The 21,265-nt window shown below is 36.1% G+C and overlaps 1 protein-coding gene across 1 annotated transcript in view; it reads left to right on the top strand.

Moving 5' to 3' along the window:
• ptprz1a (protein tyrosine phosphatase receptor type Z1a) overlaps positions 1-21,265 on the top strand; it is a 140,023-nt gene that overhangs the window by 52,932 nt on the left and 65,826 nt on the right. The window contains exons 3-7 of the mRNA XM_059334596.1: positions 6,621-6,800; positions 14,085-14,236; positions 15,817-15,912; positions 19,191-19,257; positions 19,337-19,494. Of these exons, the coding sequence (XP_059190579.1) occupies positions 6,621-6,800; positions 14,085-14,236; positions 15,817-15,912; positions 19,191-19,257; positions 19,337-19,494 (653 nt within the window). The remainder of the gene's footprint in view (positions 1-6,620; positions 6,801-14,084; positions 14,237-15,816; positions 15,913-19,190; positions 19,258-19,336; positions 19,495-21,265) is intronic.

Below are 21,265 nucleotides of genomic sequence, written 5' to 3'. Positions count from 1 at the left end.
CTTTGAAAGTTTACAATCCACACTGAGCCAGTAGCAGTTCTTTATCTGTCATTTTTTTTTTAAACTGACAATACATGTGCATAGGGTATTTTTTTTACTTATAGATATCACTATGACAATTCTCCAGTTTGTTATTTACATTAAGACAATATTTTTTTTTTGCATTATAAGCTTTCGGAAACTGTATGTTTAGATATGCAAAAGGCACCTGCTCATTAATTATGCACTATTACATTTTTCATATATCTACAGGACATACATTTGAACATTGGTTAAAGCAAATTCCAAAGTTAGTTAGATGAACATTTTTTTTTAGAGAAGGAAATAGGGATATCTCCTATTATCATTTCATAAATTATGAAATACTGTCAAAAGCTACAAAATAAAAATGTTCTATAAATCAGAGTATGAATGATATATAGAGAAAACTATTTTGAAAACCATAAGAATGTAGTTAGGAATATACCTGGTAAGTTTGGTGTGTGTAAGTGGAGCTGAAGATATATGAGAAAAAACTCATTTTTGAGAAAATGGACTTTAAAGGTTACATTCTTATTGGAAATGACTATTTAAAGACAAAATATTCTAGTATTAATACTGTCTGAATCTAGTACTAATACTGAATCATAGCCAAAAAAAACAAAAAAAACAATATAGAACACATAAAACACATAATATTGTGCAGGAGAGCTTTCTAACGAAGGTTTAGACTACATGATGCAATAGAACAGTAACTTTCAGTGAAATTAGGAGAAATTACAAAATATAGTAAAATATACACCGAAATGCATGTTTTTCAATGTTTTTTTTCCACTATTCTGAAAGAACACATGTTAAATACACAAGGTAAAATATTTAAACTTAGTTTTGTTTTTTTTAATGGAGAAAATTGTCGCCAGCAGCTTAAAACTACATATTCTAAGCTTTGTTTTGTTGTTAATTTGTGGGGTTTTAAATAAATTCAGATGCTACATCAGACTTTTGTCTCACTGGACAGCTTCCCTTGAATAAAATCAACTTAGGGTAGAAGAACCATCGGTTTTCTTCAAAGTATTTGTGCTTTCCTGAAAAGTGGGTTTGGGTTCAAGTAGTTTCCTAGAGAGGAAGTTTTCCACTAAAAACTGCTTTTTATTGTCTTGTTTTTAATTTTTTCATGAGTTAGTCGAGATTCCACATTTTAAAATAAAGGTATCCACAGTGTGGTTTAAAGTCAACTATGATTACAGTTTGTGTGTATGTGTTCTCCATTTACATGCTAATATCAACCGTGACCCAGAAGCCTGTCTGACCTGGTTCAACTTCTTTGTCCTCTGGTGGAATAAACTCTTAACAGCCAATCAGAGCGAGGACAGAGGGTCATGTGACCGCTGCCTTACCTGCTGCTGACAGACACAATGCCAGCTGGCTGAAACAAAACCACAACACAATTAGCAGAGAAGATTGAAATAGCTGCAAACATCTGCAAGATGACTGAGACAGTTCATTATACACTGGACATCTGGGGGTTTCTGCTGAAGGAATCTGAGTGAAAAGGCACTAAAATGCTGTAAAAGTCAGATAAAATAATAAATAAAAACCATACTTAATTTGGTTAATCATGATGGCCAGTTGTGCATTTAATACGTGATCATTTTATTCAGGTTTTGTTGTCTGAGAGCTGTTCTTTAACAGCAGCATAGAGCCACAGTTACAATAAAAATTAACAGAATATAATATAATATTCAGTTAAAGCAGTTTCAGGAAGTCTCAGGATGATTATTGGTATTAAATAAAGTCAAAGCTGTTCTTATCTGCTCTTATTATCTTATCCATGTCAAGGTTCAGTTCCTGTCAGCACAACCTATAATTTAGACTTTATAACCTTCATTATAATGTAGTTCGAAAAAAGGTTAATACTCATTGACGTCAGTCTGGGAACAGAATTTTAATAAGCAAATGATAATAATAGTAATGATGACGGGCCGGAGAACCTTCTCAGCCTTTTAAGTATCACCTTTATGGTCTTATTATCTTTAGGTCCTTTTTATAGTGCTGTCTCGCAATTGTCCCGCTATATTGCCAGAAAGATCTGTGTCGGCTTTTCGCCTTAGAGCGTTCATAGTGATCCCGTGCAGGTAAATTGATATTCTGCCCTTTCATAGTGCAGTCTGGAGTCACAGAACAAGGTGGGCGAATAGTGGGAGGAGACAAATGGGTGCAACAGAGCAGTAGCACAGTGCTAATAAGCTGCACATTTAGCTCTGTAGCTAAAACTAAATAAAATTATAGTGAAAATGTCCTTAGTTTTCGTCTTTGTCAAATTTTTTCATACATATCAATCAATCAATCAATCAAACTTTATTTATATAGCGCTTTTCATGCATTTAAATGCAACTCAAAGTGAAAACTTTACAAAAGCCATCAGCCCGTCCAAACGTATAAAACACAAACACAAACAGTATGACAGAGGTAAACAGGACAGGAAGACAGGGTGTGAAGAGAGAGAAATACAGCACATGTGAGGAGAGGAAAGGAGGAAAAAAATAAACCTCAGCAACATAAGCATACACTTCACAACATAAACAGACGTAATTCATATAATTCAGTGTTTCTATTTTCATTTTTCATTTTCATAACTTGCAGGAACAAATGGTAAATATGTTTACTGAGACTGGGGTGTCTACACTCCAACCAAAATTCAAAACACCTGGAACTGTAAGAGTTTTTAACCTCATTGGGGCTAAGATGGATAAACCAAAGGAAATAAAGGCAAAATGTATTATGACCTCATTGAATCACGCACCCAACACATAGCCCATTATAAAAATAAAAAAAACTAACACTAAAACAAATAAAAAAGAAAGTAAAACTAAGCATTTTCAAAAAATAAAAACTAAACTAAAAGTAGCAAACTCACTCTAAAAACTAATTAAAACTAACTGAATTTGAAAACAAAAATTCACAACAAAATTAAAACTAAAACTAATGAAAAATAATAACTATTATAACCTTGGTGTGTATGTGCTGCAGCAGTATTTGTCCAGTCAGCGACCTCCGTTTGTTTACAAACAAGCACCAGACACTCTGTGCACAGTTAGTGATGCCGGTTTGTTGACAGACTTAGTAGTTATTATCGACGTAGATACGTAGTTTAAATGGTGGATAAAAGGGACGGATATCTTGGGGTGGGAGGATCGAATAAACAGCGGATTTTCACCCATTAGAGGGATTAGTGCCCCATGTTTTTTTTAAGTAAATTCATGTACATGTTTAAACTGTCTTTGATAACATCTTACCAGAAAGTTCTTGCCCTAAACCCTTGGTCAGTGATTCTGTAGCCTAAATTTAATGAAACTGATGTGTGTGCTATTTTTAGATGTTTGGGTTGGTGCTGACAAACGCTCTATTCTGTTGTTTAAGTTGGAGGTCTTGTTGGTCAGTCACATACACACCCGTGTGTAGGGCTGACTTTGGCGGTCAGCCAAAAATAATCAAACAAGTTGTCCTCCATATTTAACAACAAAATATATCATGTTACATTACATTACATTACATGTCATTTAGCAGACGCTTTTGTCCAAAGCGACTTACAATAAGTGCATTCATCCTGATGGTACTAGACACAGACCATAGGAATCAAGTAAGTACATAACTTCAAGAGCTAACTGTCATTGCTAAAGGACTGATGTTGGACAGCCCACCAGATTGTCACAAAGAGATCTTTTATAGATATGTATAAAGCATTTCAAAACTGGTAGAGATAATTGTTAAAAAATAAATCAGTTATTTGATGTGACAACACTTTACGCACAACTATTTGTAGTATAAGGACTTCAGGCTGGATTGAAAAAAATGTTTCTAAATATAATTCTGGCAGCAATAATTGAAACGTCTCAATGATTTTGTAGCATATTAACATACTTTGTTGGAGATGCATTTGTCTTAAGTGATACTTGACTCTGTTAGTCTGTAACTGAGACATTTAGATTGTAGACGTCCAGCTGCTGTTCAAGTGGGTCAACAGTCTGCGTCTTGTCTCCTTCTTGTTACTGTCAGTCTCAAAGACAATGAAGACAGTAAGTCTGAGCAAATGTTAAATATCCACATAGTCTTCTAACACACAGCAGCACAACCTCACATGCTGCTCACATTCATTTTGCAATAAAAGTGAAAACTCAAGGAGATATGAGCTGCTGGAATAAATGGTTCAGTTTGAGGTGCAGCTGACACACACACACACACACACACACATTCTTGTACTTCTATCTTTGTGAGGGCCCTCATTGGAATAGTGGATTCTCTAGCAAGGTAATAATAGTTTTGAATTTTTCATTAGTTTTAGTTTTAATTGGGTTGTGAATTTTTGTTTTCAAATTCAGTTAGTTTCAATTAGTTTTAATGAGTTTGCTAGTTTTAGTTTAGTATTTAATTTTGAAATGCTGTAGTTTTAGTTTAGTTTTTATTAGTTTTAGTTTTTTGTAATGCGGTACTTGTTGGGTGCCAGATTAAAAGAGGTCACAGTAAATTTTGCCTTTTTTTCCTTTGTCTTATCCATCTTCATTATGTATGAAAAAAGTTGACAAAGGCGAAAACGAAAGACATTTTCACTATAATTTTAAAAAGTTTGTTTTGTAATCACACAATATAGTTTCAGTTAATTATCTTTTTTTTTTAAACTCTCAGTTTCATTTTTATTTCAGTTAACAAAAAGTTTTTTTCTATTCTAGTTTTCGTTACTTTGTTTCGTTTTCGTTAAGAAAATAACCTTGTTCCCGAGCCCCTTAACCGAACCTTCACCATCACAACTAAATGCCCAACCCTAACCCTAATAACCTTAACCCTTAAAACAAAGTCTGAAATCTCAAAAAAGCCTTTAGAGAAGTGAGGACCAGCCGAAATGTCCTCAGGTTACAAAAATGTCCTCGCTCTGTTGGTTAAAAACATGTTCCGGTCCTCACTATGTTAGAAATACAAGAATACACACACACACACACACACACACACACACACACACACGTATGAATGAATGTCTGAACTCCTCCGTAAGGGATAATTTGTATCCCTGACTGTAACACTTTCCATATTGTATTTATGTCATCCATCATGTCAGCGTGGTCTTTGTGTTTGAATACGAAGAGGAAACCTGACGCTGAACTCTTTCTTCTGAGCAGCAGTTGTTCGCTGCAGGCTTTATGCGAGAAACGTCTGCTTGAGCATTGAATAATCCTGTACTTTGACCTTTTTTGAGAGCTGTAAGAGAAAAAAATGTGAGCTGATATTAAAGCCAGCAGAACAGCTGGAGGTTATTAGCTTGTTAGCTCATAGCTAAAACGTTCCCAGAGCAGCCACCTGTAAGAGCTCGTTGTATAATTAGGTAAGTCTGCACTGCATCAGCTTAATATCATCTACACCTGCTGTGTCTCAGTTTGGATACGTCTGTTATACTGGGCTTACACTAAAATATTTCCCCAGTCCCAGACTAGAAACTGAAAGTCTTTAGTAATTCTAGGAGTTTTACTGGAGTCACGGCGCTCCCGTCATCTCCATGGTTAAGTGTAAGGTAGTAATCTGCTCTGTTTCATATCAGTCTTTTCCTAGTCTTGGGTTTGATCATATCAAACGGGTTTGATATTAGCTCAAGTCTCAGTGACGTAACACAATCACCAACCAATAGATGAGCGGGGGAAAGGTCCCCGGTTCCAGACCGGCCAGTAAAACCACTTGCACAGGAAAAAGGAACATCACAATAATGCTAGTAAGCTCAGTCCTCAATAAAAATATAGTGATGTCATATATTTAGCTGTTTCTTAGTAAAGAGAACAGTAAGGAGACCCAGTTAAAATGTATAAATAAATGGATACATAAATAAGTAATAAATAATGGATGATTAATGTATGATTAACTAAATGGGAGTTGATAGAGCTGATAAATATAATTATTCAATTAAACACATTATAATTAAATAGGACATAAATGTATGTCATCAAGGAATTTCTTTTTTTTCTTTTTTTTATTGCTACTTACTTTTTTTATTATTACAATACAGTGACATAGACAGACAGGGAGTAAATATTAAACAACGACAATGATGGTACCCCTGTTTGTGTGTGTGTGTGTGTGTGTGTGTGTGTCTGTGTGTGTGTTCATGCGATAAAAACAGAAACCCTTTTTCAGCTTTGTGAGGGGGCATTTTGTGGCGTCTTGTCTTGTTTTTGTTGTTGTTGTTTTTTTCAACACAAACCACTGCACACACTAGAGAAGCTGGAGCCAAAAGCTGCTTCTCCTCCATTTAGTCAGTTTTTACTAAGAGCACGATGGGAAAAAATTGCATGGTAGGAAAAAAACTGCTAAAAGAATCTAGTTGTAGTCTTGTAAATAGTGACCCTGAAATATTCAGAGTCCGTCTAAAATCTCAGTGTGAGACTAAAAACTCTAAACACTTGTCTTTAGATGTGAGCAGTCTTTTCCAAATCTTTTCAAAGTCGTCAGTGTATAGGTAGCATTAGTTCACTTACATGCAGTACACTGTGTAAACTCTGGTTTTCACTGTCGCTTCACAAAAAGATTCATTCATCAAAGATTTGATTCATTTAACATTTAATTGATCTGTATTTGATCACTTGTTTCTATCTGCCCTCCAGGAACATTAAATCAGAACAACTGGGCCAAGAAGTTCCCATCCTGCAGCAACGCCAAGCAGTCTCCCATCAACATCGAGGAGAGCCTGGCTCAGGTGAAGCTGCAATACCAGAATCTGAGGTTTGACGGCTGGGAGGGCCTGACCACCCACAAGACCACCATCAAGAACGACGGCAAGACGGGTAAGGACAAGAAGTCCCCTCCTGCTGTGGAGACGTGACTCTGGACGCTATTATCAAGAGCTAAAGTTCACGTGGAGTATTCCTAAAGCACCTATATTCTATATTGTTAAACTATAAGGTGCTTATAGTGATGAACTACGGGTGTGCCATATTCTGCCCTACAAAGTCTAACTGCAGTAACTAGCAAAGGGTGAAACTGAGAAAAACTGCTTTAAAGTTTTTTAACTGGCCAGCCAAATGGGTTATAGGTAGGTCAGTGATATGACACTTATTTCTACAAGTATTGATGCTCAAAAAAGACGTTTTATTTTACTTTTGACCCCAAAAATGTTGTTACGAGCTCTGGTTTTGCATTGCTGTAAAAGGTTCTAATAGTAATGTAGAAACAGAGTGCAGTAAGTACAATGTTGTTGTCTTCTTTCAGCTTTTATATTTTGTTTTCAGTGAATAAACATTTTCAAATGGATTTTCTTATCAATGTATTGAAAAGTGTTTAACAACTCTATTCAAAGATTTGTGTATTTTAGACTTAATATTAAAAAGTAACATTTTATCTCACTTTTTTACTTAATCACTATCCAAATAATAATTTCCCAATCAAATAAAATTAGAATATCTATTATTCTTGTACCTTGTATGCTTTGGTTTTATGTTTAAATTCATATATATATGTATCCAAAGCAGACTGTTGAAAGTGCAATTGCTGCTGTCTGCTTTGGTTTTGAGTTGGATTTTGTAGTTACTGCCATTTTTATGTCATTATTTCTCTGAAATAAAGCAAAATTGAAATCTAAAGAGATAAAACAGACATCAAGGAGATCATTAGGGCCTCGGGGCAATTGCACCGAGCACTGGTCCCATACAGCAATAGCTGTAGGGACCAGTGCTCGGGCTCCGGACGCAATTTCGTCCCGCTACTAGTCCTACAACTTGAAGAGTTGCAGGACAAATTATATATCAAAACGTGCGGTTTGATCGGGATCGGTGTGTTATTACTTTTCTCTACAGAATACGCCCAAAATTTTGCATTGAAATGAATGGGACGGCCGAAAAAAAACGAGTGAAAAAGAACAATAATTGGAGATTTTTAAACGTCTACTCCTCCGGCATAATTTCACCTAGAGACTCCCTTTAAAACTTTAAACAGTAGACACAAGTCTTGTGTATCGGTGTATTAATCCACGTTTCGATAGGTCATATAGTTTTTCATATAGTCCACTCTACAGAAATAATTTATACATAGAAATGTAGGAAAATTTGTCTTCTCACTCACAATCCTCTGGTAAAGCTGTCAGATTTATAGTCTGGGCATACGACGCACAGATGCGCCACCAACACCACCAACAGTCTCATTAGGTCCCATATTAAAAACGCAGGAAGATTTCGGAAAAAAGGGACATGTAACAGTTTTTTTAGATCGCTCTAACAAAGCTATTTTTTAATTTTTCTTGAAAAAAATCATATGTAGACGTTCAGGATTTTTTTTCAGGAAGTTTGAGGTTAAAGGGCATAGTTTGAAATTTCTGAAGAATCTCATCATAGTGTACACACACCGGCAGTAGCCCCCGTGGCCCTTTCAAGTTTGACCAAAGATGTAGTTACTGCAGTTAGACTTTGTAGGGCAGTATTGTATCGTTCACGATAATACCGGTATATTTTCTTATATGATAATAAAAAAAATGCATATCGCGATATTGGCAACATTCATACTTCTTGATGTTGTGATGTCACATCAAATCATTGCATTCAAAATGTACTTAAGTTAAAGTACAAAAGTACGAGCAACAAAATGCACTTAAAGTAAAAAAGTTAAAGTATTCGTTATGCAGAATGGATCCACTCAGATTGTTATACATTCTCTCTATATTGTTGGATAATTATTTTTGATGCATTTATGTAAACAGCATTTTACTGTCACCGAGGTAGGGCTAATTTTAACCATGTAATATACTTTTATGTGGTTTAATTTATAAAATAGTTTTAACCAATTTTTTTATGTTAAATCCCTGGTAAAAAAAAAAAAAGTAGCTAAAGCTGGCAGCTAAATGTAGTGGATATTTGCCTTTAAAATGTAGTAAAATAGAAGTATAAAGTTACATAAGTGTAATTAATCAAGTTGTACTTAATCACAAAATTGTACTTAAGTAATGTACTTGGTTACATTCCACCCCTGACATTTGCATTATTAATTTTTTTTCCTAATACTTCCGTTTTGCACTGAAGAGTCAAGGGTACATTTTGTATTTTGTGTTTGCATTTGGCAACTTCTAAGATTTGCACATTACAATACAATTTAGATTTATGGTTGATTTATATTTTGTTGTGCGAATTATATTCATACAGATTCAAAAATAATTAAAAAAATCATATTTTCTATATATTTTTCAGTATTTTGTCATATCATCAAGAATATCGTGATTGCCAAAATACCCTGAAATATCATGATATTCTTTAGGGCCATGTCGCCTCGCTCCTATGACGAACCACCAGAGAATTATAATCTGAATATGGAGCTCCTGTTAGCTTTAAATGTGAGTTTCAGATTGTTGTTTTTTGCCGTCTGAACCACAACTTTACAGTTCTGGTTCACTCTCGCCACTCATACCGTTATTTCCAGAGAAAAAGCTGTAAAAAGTCCCTCTTCATTACTCAGCAGCAAACAGCAGATAGACACATTTAGAGTACAGCTCAGGACTTAAAGTTCTCAGGAACAAGGAGAGATGATTTAAATTCATATGATACTTCATTCTAAACATTTTTAATATTTCCTGCTGGGGAAAAATCTCCTCTTGAGGCCTGCTAGCTAGGAAATAGTAGCTCATTTAGCAGCTAAAGAGATGGATGTTTCCCCTAAGAAGTTGGTGGAAGCTGCTGTATAAAACTTTTTCTCAATGCAGATTTAAGAACAGAATGATGCAACAACTCTCATGTAACTTTTTTTATTTTATTTTACCCGTACACTAAGTTTCAACGTGGTCTTTTGCTTTGGTGCCCAAAAGAGATAGAGGCTTTTGTTTACATTTTCGATTTTGTTCTTTATGTAGAACTTTATGTATCTACTCTTTGAGACAAAAAAAAAAGTTCTGTAAGTATTTTGACTAAGTTTTGTGAATTGTGAATATTTTTAATTATTGTTGGCCACGGGTAATGTTGTCATTTTCGCCCCCTAAAAAACATCTTAAGCCATTTTTAGGATTCAATATCTTTAGAGATATAACTGCAGACATCACATAGGGGAACAGACAAGACCATGTAAGATCAAAAGCTTCATATTCAGATTATAATTCTCTGGTGGTTCGTCATAGGGGTGGGCGATATGGCCCTAAAGAATATCATGATATATCAGGGTATTTTGGCAATAACGATATTCTTGATGATATGACAAAATACTGGAAAATATATTGAAAATATGATTTTTTTAAATTATTGTTATTGAATCTGTATAAATAAAATAAATTTGTATCTGTATTTTTTTTTTAAATAAACCATTAATCTAAATTGTAGTATAAGTGCAAATCTTAACAGTGACTGAAATGCACAATCAGATGTCATATATTTCTGTATTGGCCCTTGAAATTCGGTGGGAAAGGAGTAAAATAGGTGGTTATGGGGCCTCAAGCAGTCCACTAAATTAATCACATAAGGATGTTTCCAGACTTTCGGATAAAAATACGATATTATATTTATTTTATACTAAACTTCAGAGGCACTAACATAAGTCCAGTGTGATATATGGTAAATGTGACATGCCAAGGTTGCATATTTGTTGTCTTTTTGAGATGCCAAAATGGCGTCAGGGACTCATTATAAAAATATTTGTGAATAGGCGTTTCAACATAAAATGGAAACTAAAACCTCGATTTAATTAGACACAAAATTACCTTTTGGCTCTCATATCATGTTTCGTTTCTTTTTTTTATTTATTGATTTAATTATTGGCACTGCATCCAAACTGAATGTGGGTGTCGTATGTTGTTTCCTTTTCCTTTTTATATAGAACATTTTTTTAAATAAACCTCTTCAGGTTGGAAGATGCTGCACATTTTCATCATAAAATAGCAATTGCATGATTCATTCCTACAAATTAATTAACGAAAAGTGCACATAAGATCTTAAAAATTGGTTTAAAATGAATCCTGTTATCACAACGCCTTAAAAAAGTCTCTGAGTTAGAATTATTTTTGTAATATTGAAGTGATACTAAAACTGTTTGACAGTCAATACCAAAAAGATGTTTTCTTTCTTTTCCTTCTTCCCCCTTTCCTCCTGCACTAAATCCTCAACCTCCTGTTTTTCTGATGACAGTTTCTCCCAGACAGATGCTGAGCGATGGGCTCTTTTCTCATGTAGTGGTGTCCTTTTCTGAAGGATACAGTTACCAGTTTCTAGTTTGACAGGATTGAGGGCCTTTTATATTAAATTTCCTGTCTCTAAGTGGTGTGACACACAATAACCTACAGTGTGCATTCAAGGTAATTGTTAGGTGAAATTGTAGACAAGAGGGATCCCGCCTCGCCTTTCAAAAAGCTCTAAACAGAAGAGTCCAGTGTTTCTTAGCAACGGGTCTCTCTGCAAAATAAGAAGCACTCTGTTGCAGTTGTTGTTCGGCCGCCAGCTGCACCAAAGGCTTTTATTAATGGAGATGTTTGGTGGACAATCTGAGCACGATTCAGGCTGACGGTACTTAAACCTGTTTTTATCAGGCCACAAATGGGCACAGCATAGGTTCAAGGCACAGACTCCCATCTATACACTGTCTTTCAAATCTCCAGGGCTGTCATGAGTATACTCAGCAACAAATGAAAGATTTTTCAGCTTTATGAAAAGAGGTGATGGTTGGAGTGTATGGATTGGTTTGTGCCTTTTGATGTGGGACAAACAAACTTTTCAACAGGAATGAATCAGCAACAAGTTGAGTCAATATTTGCCTTCCCTGGAAGGGAAATTAGATTTTTGTCAGGGTCAAAAGAAAATATAATAGAACACACGAAACACACAGACCACAGACAACAAAGAGGACATGAATGAGGCCAGCCACATACAGATCAAAGTGGTGGAGATGATAAAAAACCTACAAAAAGCAAACAGGGACCTTTAAGAGCAGCAGATCGATGTTTCTGCAGAGACTGAATGTTGTCTTATAGCTTCACATGAAGAATTTGTACAACTGTCCAAAATAATAGTAACATGCTCCTTCAATTTTTAACCTCTTCAACTCTGTGCAGCATACTTTGTCTACTTTCAGCCTTTCAGAGGCTGCTGCCGGCAGTTGTAAGGCTACATCTCGCTTTATTTTTTCAGAAAGGTGGCTATATTATGCTGGCATGGCCGTTTTCAAAGGTCTCCCTTGACCTCAAGATATTTGAATGAAAATGGGTTCTATGGACAAACATGTCTCCCCTTTAGAGACAGGCAGTTTTGGGCAAAAAAAAATCATGCAGTTTTTCTCATGAAGTGCAAATATCCAGTTTCACCCATACTTGTTCTTTAATTCCTTCTATCCTTCTTTCCTTCTATACTTTATTTTCTTCCTTCTTTCCTTCTATCCTTTCTTTCCTTCTTTGTTTACTTCATTCCTTCTAGCCATCCTTCCTTCTATCTATCCTTCTATACTTCCTTTTATCTTTCCTTCTATCATTCTATCAAAGGGAATTTATATCTACAACACTTTTTCAAATGCCCACGAGTGTCATGATTTTTGAAAAAATGTTGTCTCCACATTTTTTACATATTAAAGTATTGTTATGTTTCCAGCCTCTCCTGTCCTCTCCTCTCTGCTCTGTGTAAACAGATGTTCAGTGAATATTTGTCATATTTGTTAAAATAGTGTATTTTAATATTTCCGCATACAGGGGTACCTAAAAGGTCTTGAAATTGTATAAATTGGTTACCTACGGAAAGCTGAGACTATAGTGGATCCAATTATTCCAATTTTATGGAAGTGTGACCATGTTTGTTTCACCACAATAAAATGCTACAATGGGGACAATACTCTGAAACTTGACCTCAGTGTATAAAATGAGCTGCTGTGACCACTAGGATAAACACAGCCTCATGAAACTTTACAACCACAAACTAGAGACTTAGAGAATTTAGACGATGTATGGCTTTCATAGGTATGTTGACAATAAGGTGGTTTCTCTGTATACAGAACAGAAGTGTTCACCATGCAAGTTTTTTACATGAAATTACAACACACATTTTTCCATGGTGCTCCTCAGGTCATGGTTTCTTAATGCTGTATTTTTAGGGATTTTTGACCATTTTCATCAACTCTCAAGTGGTAAAAAGTGCAAAACATTTAGCACATCATCTCTGTAACCAATGCTATCACCTATCATGTCATATTTACAGCGAGTAAATCTTGACACACTGCTGAGCTGCTTTTTAAATTAATCTCCACCTTCTAGAGCAGGGATGGGCAACTGGAGGCCCGGGGACCGCATAGGGCCCGCACCCTCACTTGAAGTGGCCCTCAGTACAACTACTTGCATTTGAGCATGAAATCTTAAAAGTGCAATAATGCACAAAATTACTTCTTGCAATTAATGTTGGTCTGCTGTTCTTTCACTGAAAAAAAAAAGAAATCACAGTAAGTGGTTATTGTTTATTTGCTTCAAACCTTTTCATTTCCTATTTATACTGTTATACATGCATTTGAGCATGAAATATGTTAAGTTACTGCACTGTAAACATATTTAAAATTGCAGTTTCATCATATCTGGTTAAGTGCACGGTCCTATATGTGGCCCTGTGGTAGTGTCCATGAAAAATCGTGGCCCCCTCAGTATTTAAGTTGCCCATCCCTGTTCTAGAGGATGTACATCACTCATAATACTGTTATCTGACCTGCTGTCTCTTCCTGACCATCACCTACATTGGGACCATGTTAGGGTGGGGTGGAGTGCATGAGATTAAGGTCTTGTGCAGAGATGTACCTTCTAGTACAGCAGATGAAAGGTCTGTGTAATGCTCCACCTTTATTAGACCATCAAAGAACTTTGGATGGGACCTTTGGTCAGGTCAAACAAAGACCGGCCTGAAGAAGATCCCCTTGTTGTTTGAAACATTGTTTGATGATACAATAAAGGTGTTAGTGCAGTATTGTCTGTTTTACGAGCTCTCTTCTTTTGATCTTCTGTGCATTTATAATCCATTATTTTAAGACTGTGTTGTCTTTAGAGCTTCAAAAGCCGTGGACAGATTTGATCTTGGGGTTAAAGTTAAAAAATACAGCACAATCAGTGTCATCCATTCTTTTCTTCTTGTCCTTTCTGTTGTCAGTGGCGGTGGATGTGGATGGAGAGTTCTATGTCAGCGGAGGTGGTCTCAAGTCAAAGTTCAAGGTTGGACGTATCACCTTCCATTGGGGGCGGTGCAACGCCTCCTCAGACGGCTCCGAACACAGTCTGGATGGAGTCAGATACCCTCTGGAGGTGAGACGTCTCACCATATGTCAGCTCAGTGTGTTTTCATTAAAGCCAAAGCGAATTTGGACGTGATATTGAAATGTAGCATTGAAGAAAACGTGAATTAAATGTTTTTAACAACTGATTTAGAGCGAATAAATAAAGCTGCATTAATGTACTTTGGTCAGAAGATGGCAGTGTAATGTATTGCTCGAGGCTAATCCACCATGAAACAGGGGAAGAAGAAGAGAGATACAACAACAACAACAACAACAACAACAACAACAACAACAACAAAAACAAAGAGGTTGCTACCTGACAACTTTGACCACCCATGAAAAAACAACTGGGCAACTTATAATTGTTCTTTCATGTCAGAGGAAACAGCTGATCAGTAATGTTCGAGTTCAATGTTCAATACATCAGAACTTGTTGGAAAAAGTGTTTCCATCTCCCGTTTAGCATATTTTTTTCCCCTCCAAAAATAGACAAAAACCACCTCTAGCAAGCATAAAAACTTGTATATTTGAAAAATGTATCTAATTGTGGTGTTTCTATCAAGCTTTTCTCATGCAAATCTGCAAAATGTGCAGAGAAATTGACTGATGGAAACACAACTAATGTCCTGCTTTTTAAATCTATGAATAGATCGACTCCATGCATGCTGTTGTTATTTGTTCTGTTGCGAACTCTAATGTTATTCTTTCGTTCAGGGCGTTTCTTACTTTAATTACACAGTTATAATGACATGCATTATAAAAAAACAGTTTTACCAAAAATTGGAATAAGATGGAATTTATATAAACAACACTTTTCCTAGTATCATGAATATTAGGGGAAAAAATGGATCTCCACATGCTGTACATATTGAACTATTTGCATTTCTACAACCTCTCCTGACCTCCATCTTATCTTCTTTCTCCTCTTCTTTAGTTCCTTCTATCCTCTTTCTTTACTTCCTTCCTTCCTAACTTCCTTCTATCCTTCTTTCTTTCTATCTTTTTTCTTTCCTTCTATCCTTACTTCTTTCCTTCCTTCTATCTTTTCTTTCTTTCCTTCCTTCTGTCCTTCATTCCTTCTATACTTTATTTTCTTCCTTCTTTCCTGCTATCCTTTCTTTCCTTCCTTCTTTACTCCCTTCCTGCTATCTATCCTTCTATCTTTCCTTTTATCTTTCCTTCTGTCCTTCTATCCTTCTTTCCTTCTGTCCTTCTATCCTTCCTTCCTTTCTTCCTTCCTTCCTTCCTTCCTTCCTTCCTCCCTGCCTCCCTTCTTCCTTCCTTCCTTCCTTCCTTCCTTCGTCCTTCCTTCCTTCCTTCCTTCCTCTTTTTCTTTCCTTCCTCTTTTTCTTTCTTTCCTTCTATCCTTCTTTAGTTCCTTCTTTCTTGGAAAAAAGGGAATTTATATCTACAACAGTTTTCCAAGTGCCCACAAGTGTCATGATTTTGGGAAAAAAAATGCGTTCTGTTGCAAACGCTGGTGTTATTCTTTTCTCTGTGTTACTGCAAGATCTGGAGCTTCTTTAGAAAATGCAGCGAAGATGTGAAAAGAGAAAGACACAAGTGTAGCTCTATGCTGGACTTAACGTATCTCTTTTTCTCCCACAGATGCAGATCTACTGTTATGAGGCGCACCGCTTTGACTCTTTAGATGAAACCATCAAAGCTGGAGGCAGAATCACAGCGCTCGCCGTGATGTTTGAGGTAAAAGTGGAAACCCTGAGACCAGTTCAAAAGCATCTGTTTGTCGTGTAAATATGTACATGTACATTAAGACTTCCATTCTGTTCTAACATATTATTTGCGAGTGCCTTCATTGTTTTAATTGTAAAGAGAAGAAATGTCATGTGCCAGTCTTGTCTGTAGGCATTTTCTAAAAAACACTATTCTTGTTCAAAACACTGACTTTCAAGTTCGAGTTGGTGCTCTTTTCACAAAAAGTCTGAATTGAGAAGCTTATCTGAAATTGTGAAAGTTGGCAGCTTTGAATCACAGAATGACTTTCAGGGTGACTTTTAGTTGTTGAAAGTCAGACTGAGGGAATGAATCAAAGAGTTTCAGTGCGTTCACCATGGGTGCTGCAGTCGTTCCTCACAGAGCATTTGAACAGTTTGATTCATATCTTGGCTGATGATCATTGCCGATCTGTGTTTTTGTGTTGAGTGCCAGGGTTGTAGTGAGCGTCATGCATACTCTCCCTGTTCTCTGCTTTGTGCAGTCCTGTTGCCTCCAGCCAGGTTGGCATGTTTGAACTGACAGGGGCCATGTTGGAACAAAACTCAGAAGAATGTCTGATGTGAAGCTGCAGGGTGTGTGTGTGTGTGTGTGTGTGTGTGTGTGTGTGTGTGTGTGTCTGTGTGTGTGTGTCTGTGTGTGTGTGTCTGTGTCTGTCTGTGTGTGTGTGTGTGTGTGTGTGTGTGTGTGTGTGTGTGTGTGTGTGTGCGTGCGTGCGTGCGTGTGTGTGTGTGTGTGTGTGCGTGTGTGTGTGTGTGTGTGTGTACCAAACAACACAAAAGAGCTTGTAAATTAAAATTAAAAAATAATTCATGTAGAGATTTCCTGAATCTGGCCTTATCTATGTCTTTACTTTTCTTTTCCTTCTGCACTCCCCCTCTCCTTTATCAAATAAATAATAATAATAATAATAATAATAATAATAATAAGTAATGCAAACTGTATAGAAAAATTGGAGCATTATTCCACTTTTGTTTAGCTGAAAACTTGCTGAGGCGATCCAGATATTACAGTCCTTAAACTTTACATGTTTAGACAGAATGTTGATCTCCTGTCAGACTGGTTTGTGATGAACGCCCACTTGAGTGTTTTTGTATCTGAGATCAAAGCGTGCGACTGTTCCCATGAAGCTCTACATCAACTCTGTCAGTTCACTGTTAGAGCCAGATAAAGGAGTAACCCCACAAGCTGTTTCTAGGCGTTTACTTCAATTACACATTTATAATGACATGCATTATAAAAAAATAACATTTTTACCCAAAAAAAAGGAATAAGATGGAATTTATACTAACAACACTTTTCCTAGAGTCATGAATATTGTAAAAAAAAAAAAAAAAAAAGGATCTCCACATGCTGTTCATATTGAACTAATTGCATTTCTACAACCTCTCCTGACCTCCATCTTATCTTCTTTCTCCCTATCTTTCATTGCTTCCATCCTTCCTTCTTTCCTTGCTTCTATCTATTCTTTCTTTCCTTCATTCTATCCTTCATTCCTTCTATACTTTATTTCCTTCCTTCCTTCCTTCTTTCCTTCCTTCCTTCTATCATTTATTTCCTTCGATCATTTATTTCCTTCTATCCTTTCTTTCTTTCCTTCTATCCTTCTTTCCTTCTATTTTTTCTTTCCTTCCTTCCTTCTATCCTTCATTCCGTCTATACTTTATTTTCTTCCGTCTTTCCTTCCTTCCTTCCTTTTATCCTTTCTTTCCTTCCTTCTTTACCTCCTTCCTTCTACATTTACATTTACATTTAGTCATTTAGCAGACGCTTTTATCCAAAGCGACTTACAGGAAGAGTAAAAAGCAAACAATCAAGGTATAGTGCAATAAGAGCTATTAGTGCTAGTGACAATTCTTTGAGGAGTAGACTTATCATGTGGTCTAGGAGAGAAGATGCTCTCTGAAGAGCTGGGTCTTCAAGAGTTTTTTAAAGGTAGAGAGGGACGCCCCTGCTCTGGTAGGAACTGGTAGTGTGTTCCACCAGCGGGGAACAAGAAGTGCAAAGAGTTCTTCTTTCTTTCCTTCTATCTTTCCTTCTAGCCTTCCTTCCTTCCTTCCTTCTATCTATCCTTCTATCCTTCCTTTTATCCTTCCTTCCTTCCTCCTTTCCGTCCATCCTTCCGTCCTTCCTTCCTTCCTCTTTTCCTTTCCTTCCTTCTATCCTTCTTTCCTTCCTTCTATCTTTTCTTTCTTTCTTTCCTTCCTTCTGTCCTTCATTCCTTCTATACTTCATTTTCTTCCTTCTTTCCTTCTATCCTTTCTTTCCCTCTATCCTTTCTTTCCTTCCTTCTGTACTTCCTTCCTTCTATCTATCCTTCTATTCTTCCTTTTACCTTTCCTTCTATCCTTCTACCCTTCCTTTCTCCTTTCCTTCCTTCCTTCCTTCCTCTTTTTCCTACCTTCCTTCTATCCTTCTTTAGTTCCTTCTTTCTTGAAAAAAAAAAGGGAATTTATATCTACAACCTTTTTCCAAGTGCCCACAAGTGTCATGATTTTGGAAAAAAAAACTGTCTCCACATATTCTACACATTAAAGTTTTGTCATGTTTCCAGCCTCTCCTGTCCTCTCCTCTCTGCACTGTGTAAACAAATTATCAGTGAATATTTGTCATATGACTGTTCAATCAATCAATCATGGCTTCACAGTGTTACTGAGGAGCAGAATTTAATGTTTTTAACAGGATTTTTGGCCATTTTTTCGATGAGACTTGTAGAATAAAGTGATTTTGACAGAAATATCACAATTTTAAGCTTCGTTTGGTTTCCTTTTTCCAACAGAAACTTTTTATAACATGATCCACTCAAGGTCTGTCAGAAAGTTCAAACTCTGACAATAATGCCTGCTTTTAGAGTTTCTTCCTACAATATAAAAGTGCATCTTTGGCAGATACTCAAAGAAAACATGCGGCATGCATTCATAATTATAATAACATATTTTAATACATATTATACTGAAATATGCAATTCTGCCTTATGAGTACTTTTATTTTTGGTGCTTTAAATATATTCTGATCCTGATACTCCAACTTTTTCCACTCTAAATGCTCACAGTAGAAATATAAACTTGAATAAACCAACCAAATGATTTTGATAAATCATGGTCAATAGTACTAAACAATATCTAGTTAGATTAAATTTCATTTATAGATATGTAACCTCCCTAATGTTAAAACGTGTTTAATTATAAACAGCTTTTATTAATCAATAAAAATTGACTCAGGAGATAATTATATGGTTTTTTTTTCAGACCAGCTTTGAGGACAACTTGAACTACGATGCCATCATAGACGGCATCAAAAGCGTGAGCAGATATGGTACGTCGGGTTTCTTCTTCTGTCACTTTCTCCCCTCTTCTTCTGTTGTACTCATTAAGATTTCTCGTCTGCCGTCCAGGAAAGAGTGCAGAGCTTTTACCCTTTAGCCTGCGAGGTTTGCTGCCCAACTCCACAGACAAATACTTCATCTACAACGGCTCTCTGACCACGCCGCCCTGCAGCGAGACGGTCGAGTGGATCGTCTTCAAGAACACAGCGCTCATCTCTGATGAACAGGTGAGAACATGTGCTCTTTTTAAAAAGCTGATTTCTGTTGCAGATATAAACCCACCCAACCCAAAGCTGTTTCAGGGAGGTTTTTTTGCTCTTTTTATATTTTACTCACTTCAGACTTGTATTTCAATTTAATTTCACTAAAATTACATTTTAGTTGTAGTTCAAACAAATAAAAAATGAATAATTAATAAATCGTTAAATTGATAGTTTAAAATGTTTTACTTGCAGCCTAAAATATTTTTGACACAAACAGAAAGACAAACATTTGCTTTAGAGTCTGTAGTTTAAATGAGATTGTGGATTTTTTTCACCAAATAAAATGTGTTTTTAATTAACTAGTGCACCAGATGTTTGAACAAGAAGTTTGTCTACTACTTTTCTTTCTTTTCTAACTTTTCTGTGTCTTGAAATTCAACTTGTGTCAAGTATTTTTCAAATAAGAGTGAAACAAAAATGGGGCTACTGTTTATTGCTATTGTTACATAACTATTTATAGTATTAATTAGTGCATAAATTCATTGACCATATTTTAAGAGAAGCTTTTCCAACTGTGCCCATGAGGGGTGCACGATTTTGAAAAAATGTCAAATTGTTATTATTTTTTACTGATACTGCAACTGCAATATGATGCACAATATTGGAGGGAATGGTCATTATTTCAAATTAAACATTTAAAAATATGTTAGAACACTGAGCTTGTGATGTAATAAATAAATATAAAAATAAATAAATGACCACTGAAAATTCTACAAATTTATTGACGAGGTAGATGGTAAATGGACCTGCACTTATAAAGCACTTTTCTAGTCGCTTTGCGACCACTCAAAGCTCTTTACACTACTGACTGCGCTCATTCACCCGTTCACACACATTCATACTGGTGGCAGGGGTTACCCTAAACTGTTCCACCTGCCACCATTGGGAATTCATTCACACACCGATGAACGCAGCATCAGGAGCAATTTGGGGTTCAGTATCTTGCTCAAGGATACTTCGACCTGTAGGCTGCCATGGTCAGGGATTGAACCACCAACCCTCCGATCACTGGACGAACACTCTACCAACTGAGCCACAGCCGCAACCTGCAGCTCTATAAAATCAGCACAATCATGGCTTGAAGTGGAACAACTCAAACATGTATTTTGAATGAAGTGATTTGGACAGAAATTTCAGATGTTTAAGCTTTCTTTTGGTCACTTTTTCTAAAGGAAGTTTTCGTAACTTATGATCCGTTTAAGGACTGTCGGGAAAAGACAATATCTGTGTCTGCCCTCTGGTTTGGATCCACTCCAGAACATGTGTTGGGCTCTTCCTTGGCCGAGGCTACACCCTTTAACAGGGTTTCATGAAAATCAGGCTGGTATTATTTCCTTAATGCTGCTGACAAACAAACAATCCAAACAGAAACCTCCTTGGTGGAGATAATTAACTGCCATGGTGTCAAGTTTTTAGTGTCTCCAAGTTTGTTTTCATTTTTATGACGTGAAACCTCTGGCTGCCTGAAAGGAAGGAAATCCATTCAACAGGAGAAACTGGAAAATGTAAAAAAGCAGTGATGTGAAGTGTGAGCATTTTGCTGGCTACAAACCAAGGTTATAATAGTTTTGGATTTTTCATTAGTTTTAGTTTTACTTTCGTTATGATTTTTTGTTTTTAGATTCAGTTAGATTTAATTCTTTTTAGAATGAGTTTGCTAGTTTTAATTAGTTTTTATTTTTTGGAAAATGCTTAGTTTTGGTTTAGTTTTTATTAGTTTTAGTGTTAGTTTTAG

Source organism: Centropristis striata, chromosome 6 (genome assembly GCF_030273125.1).
Source record: "Centropristis striata isolate RG_2023a ecotype Rhode Island chromosome 6, C.striata_1.0, whole genome shotgun sequence".
NCBI classification, from domain to species: Eukaryota; Metazoa; Chordata; class Actinopteri; order Perciformes; family Serranidae; genus Centropristis; species Centropristis striata.
The sequence above is the reverse complement of the archived record's forward strand: the minus strand, read 5'-3'. Positions and strand labels throughout refer to the sequence as shown.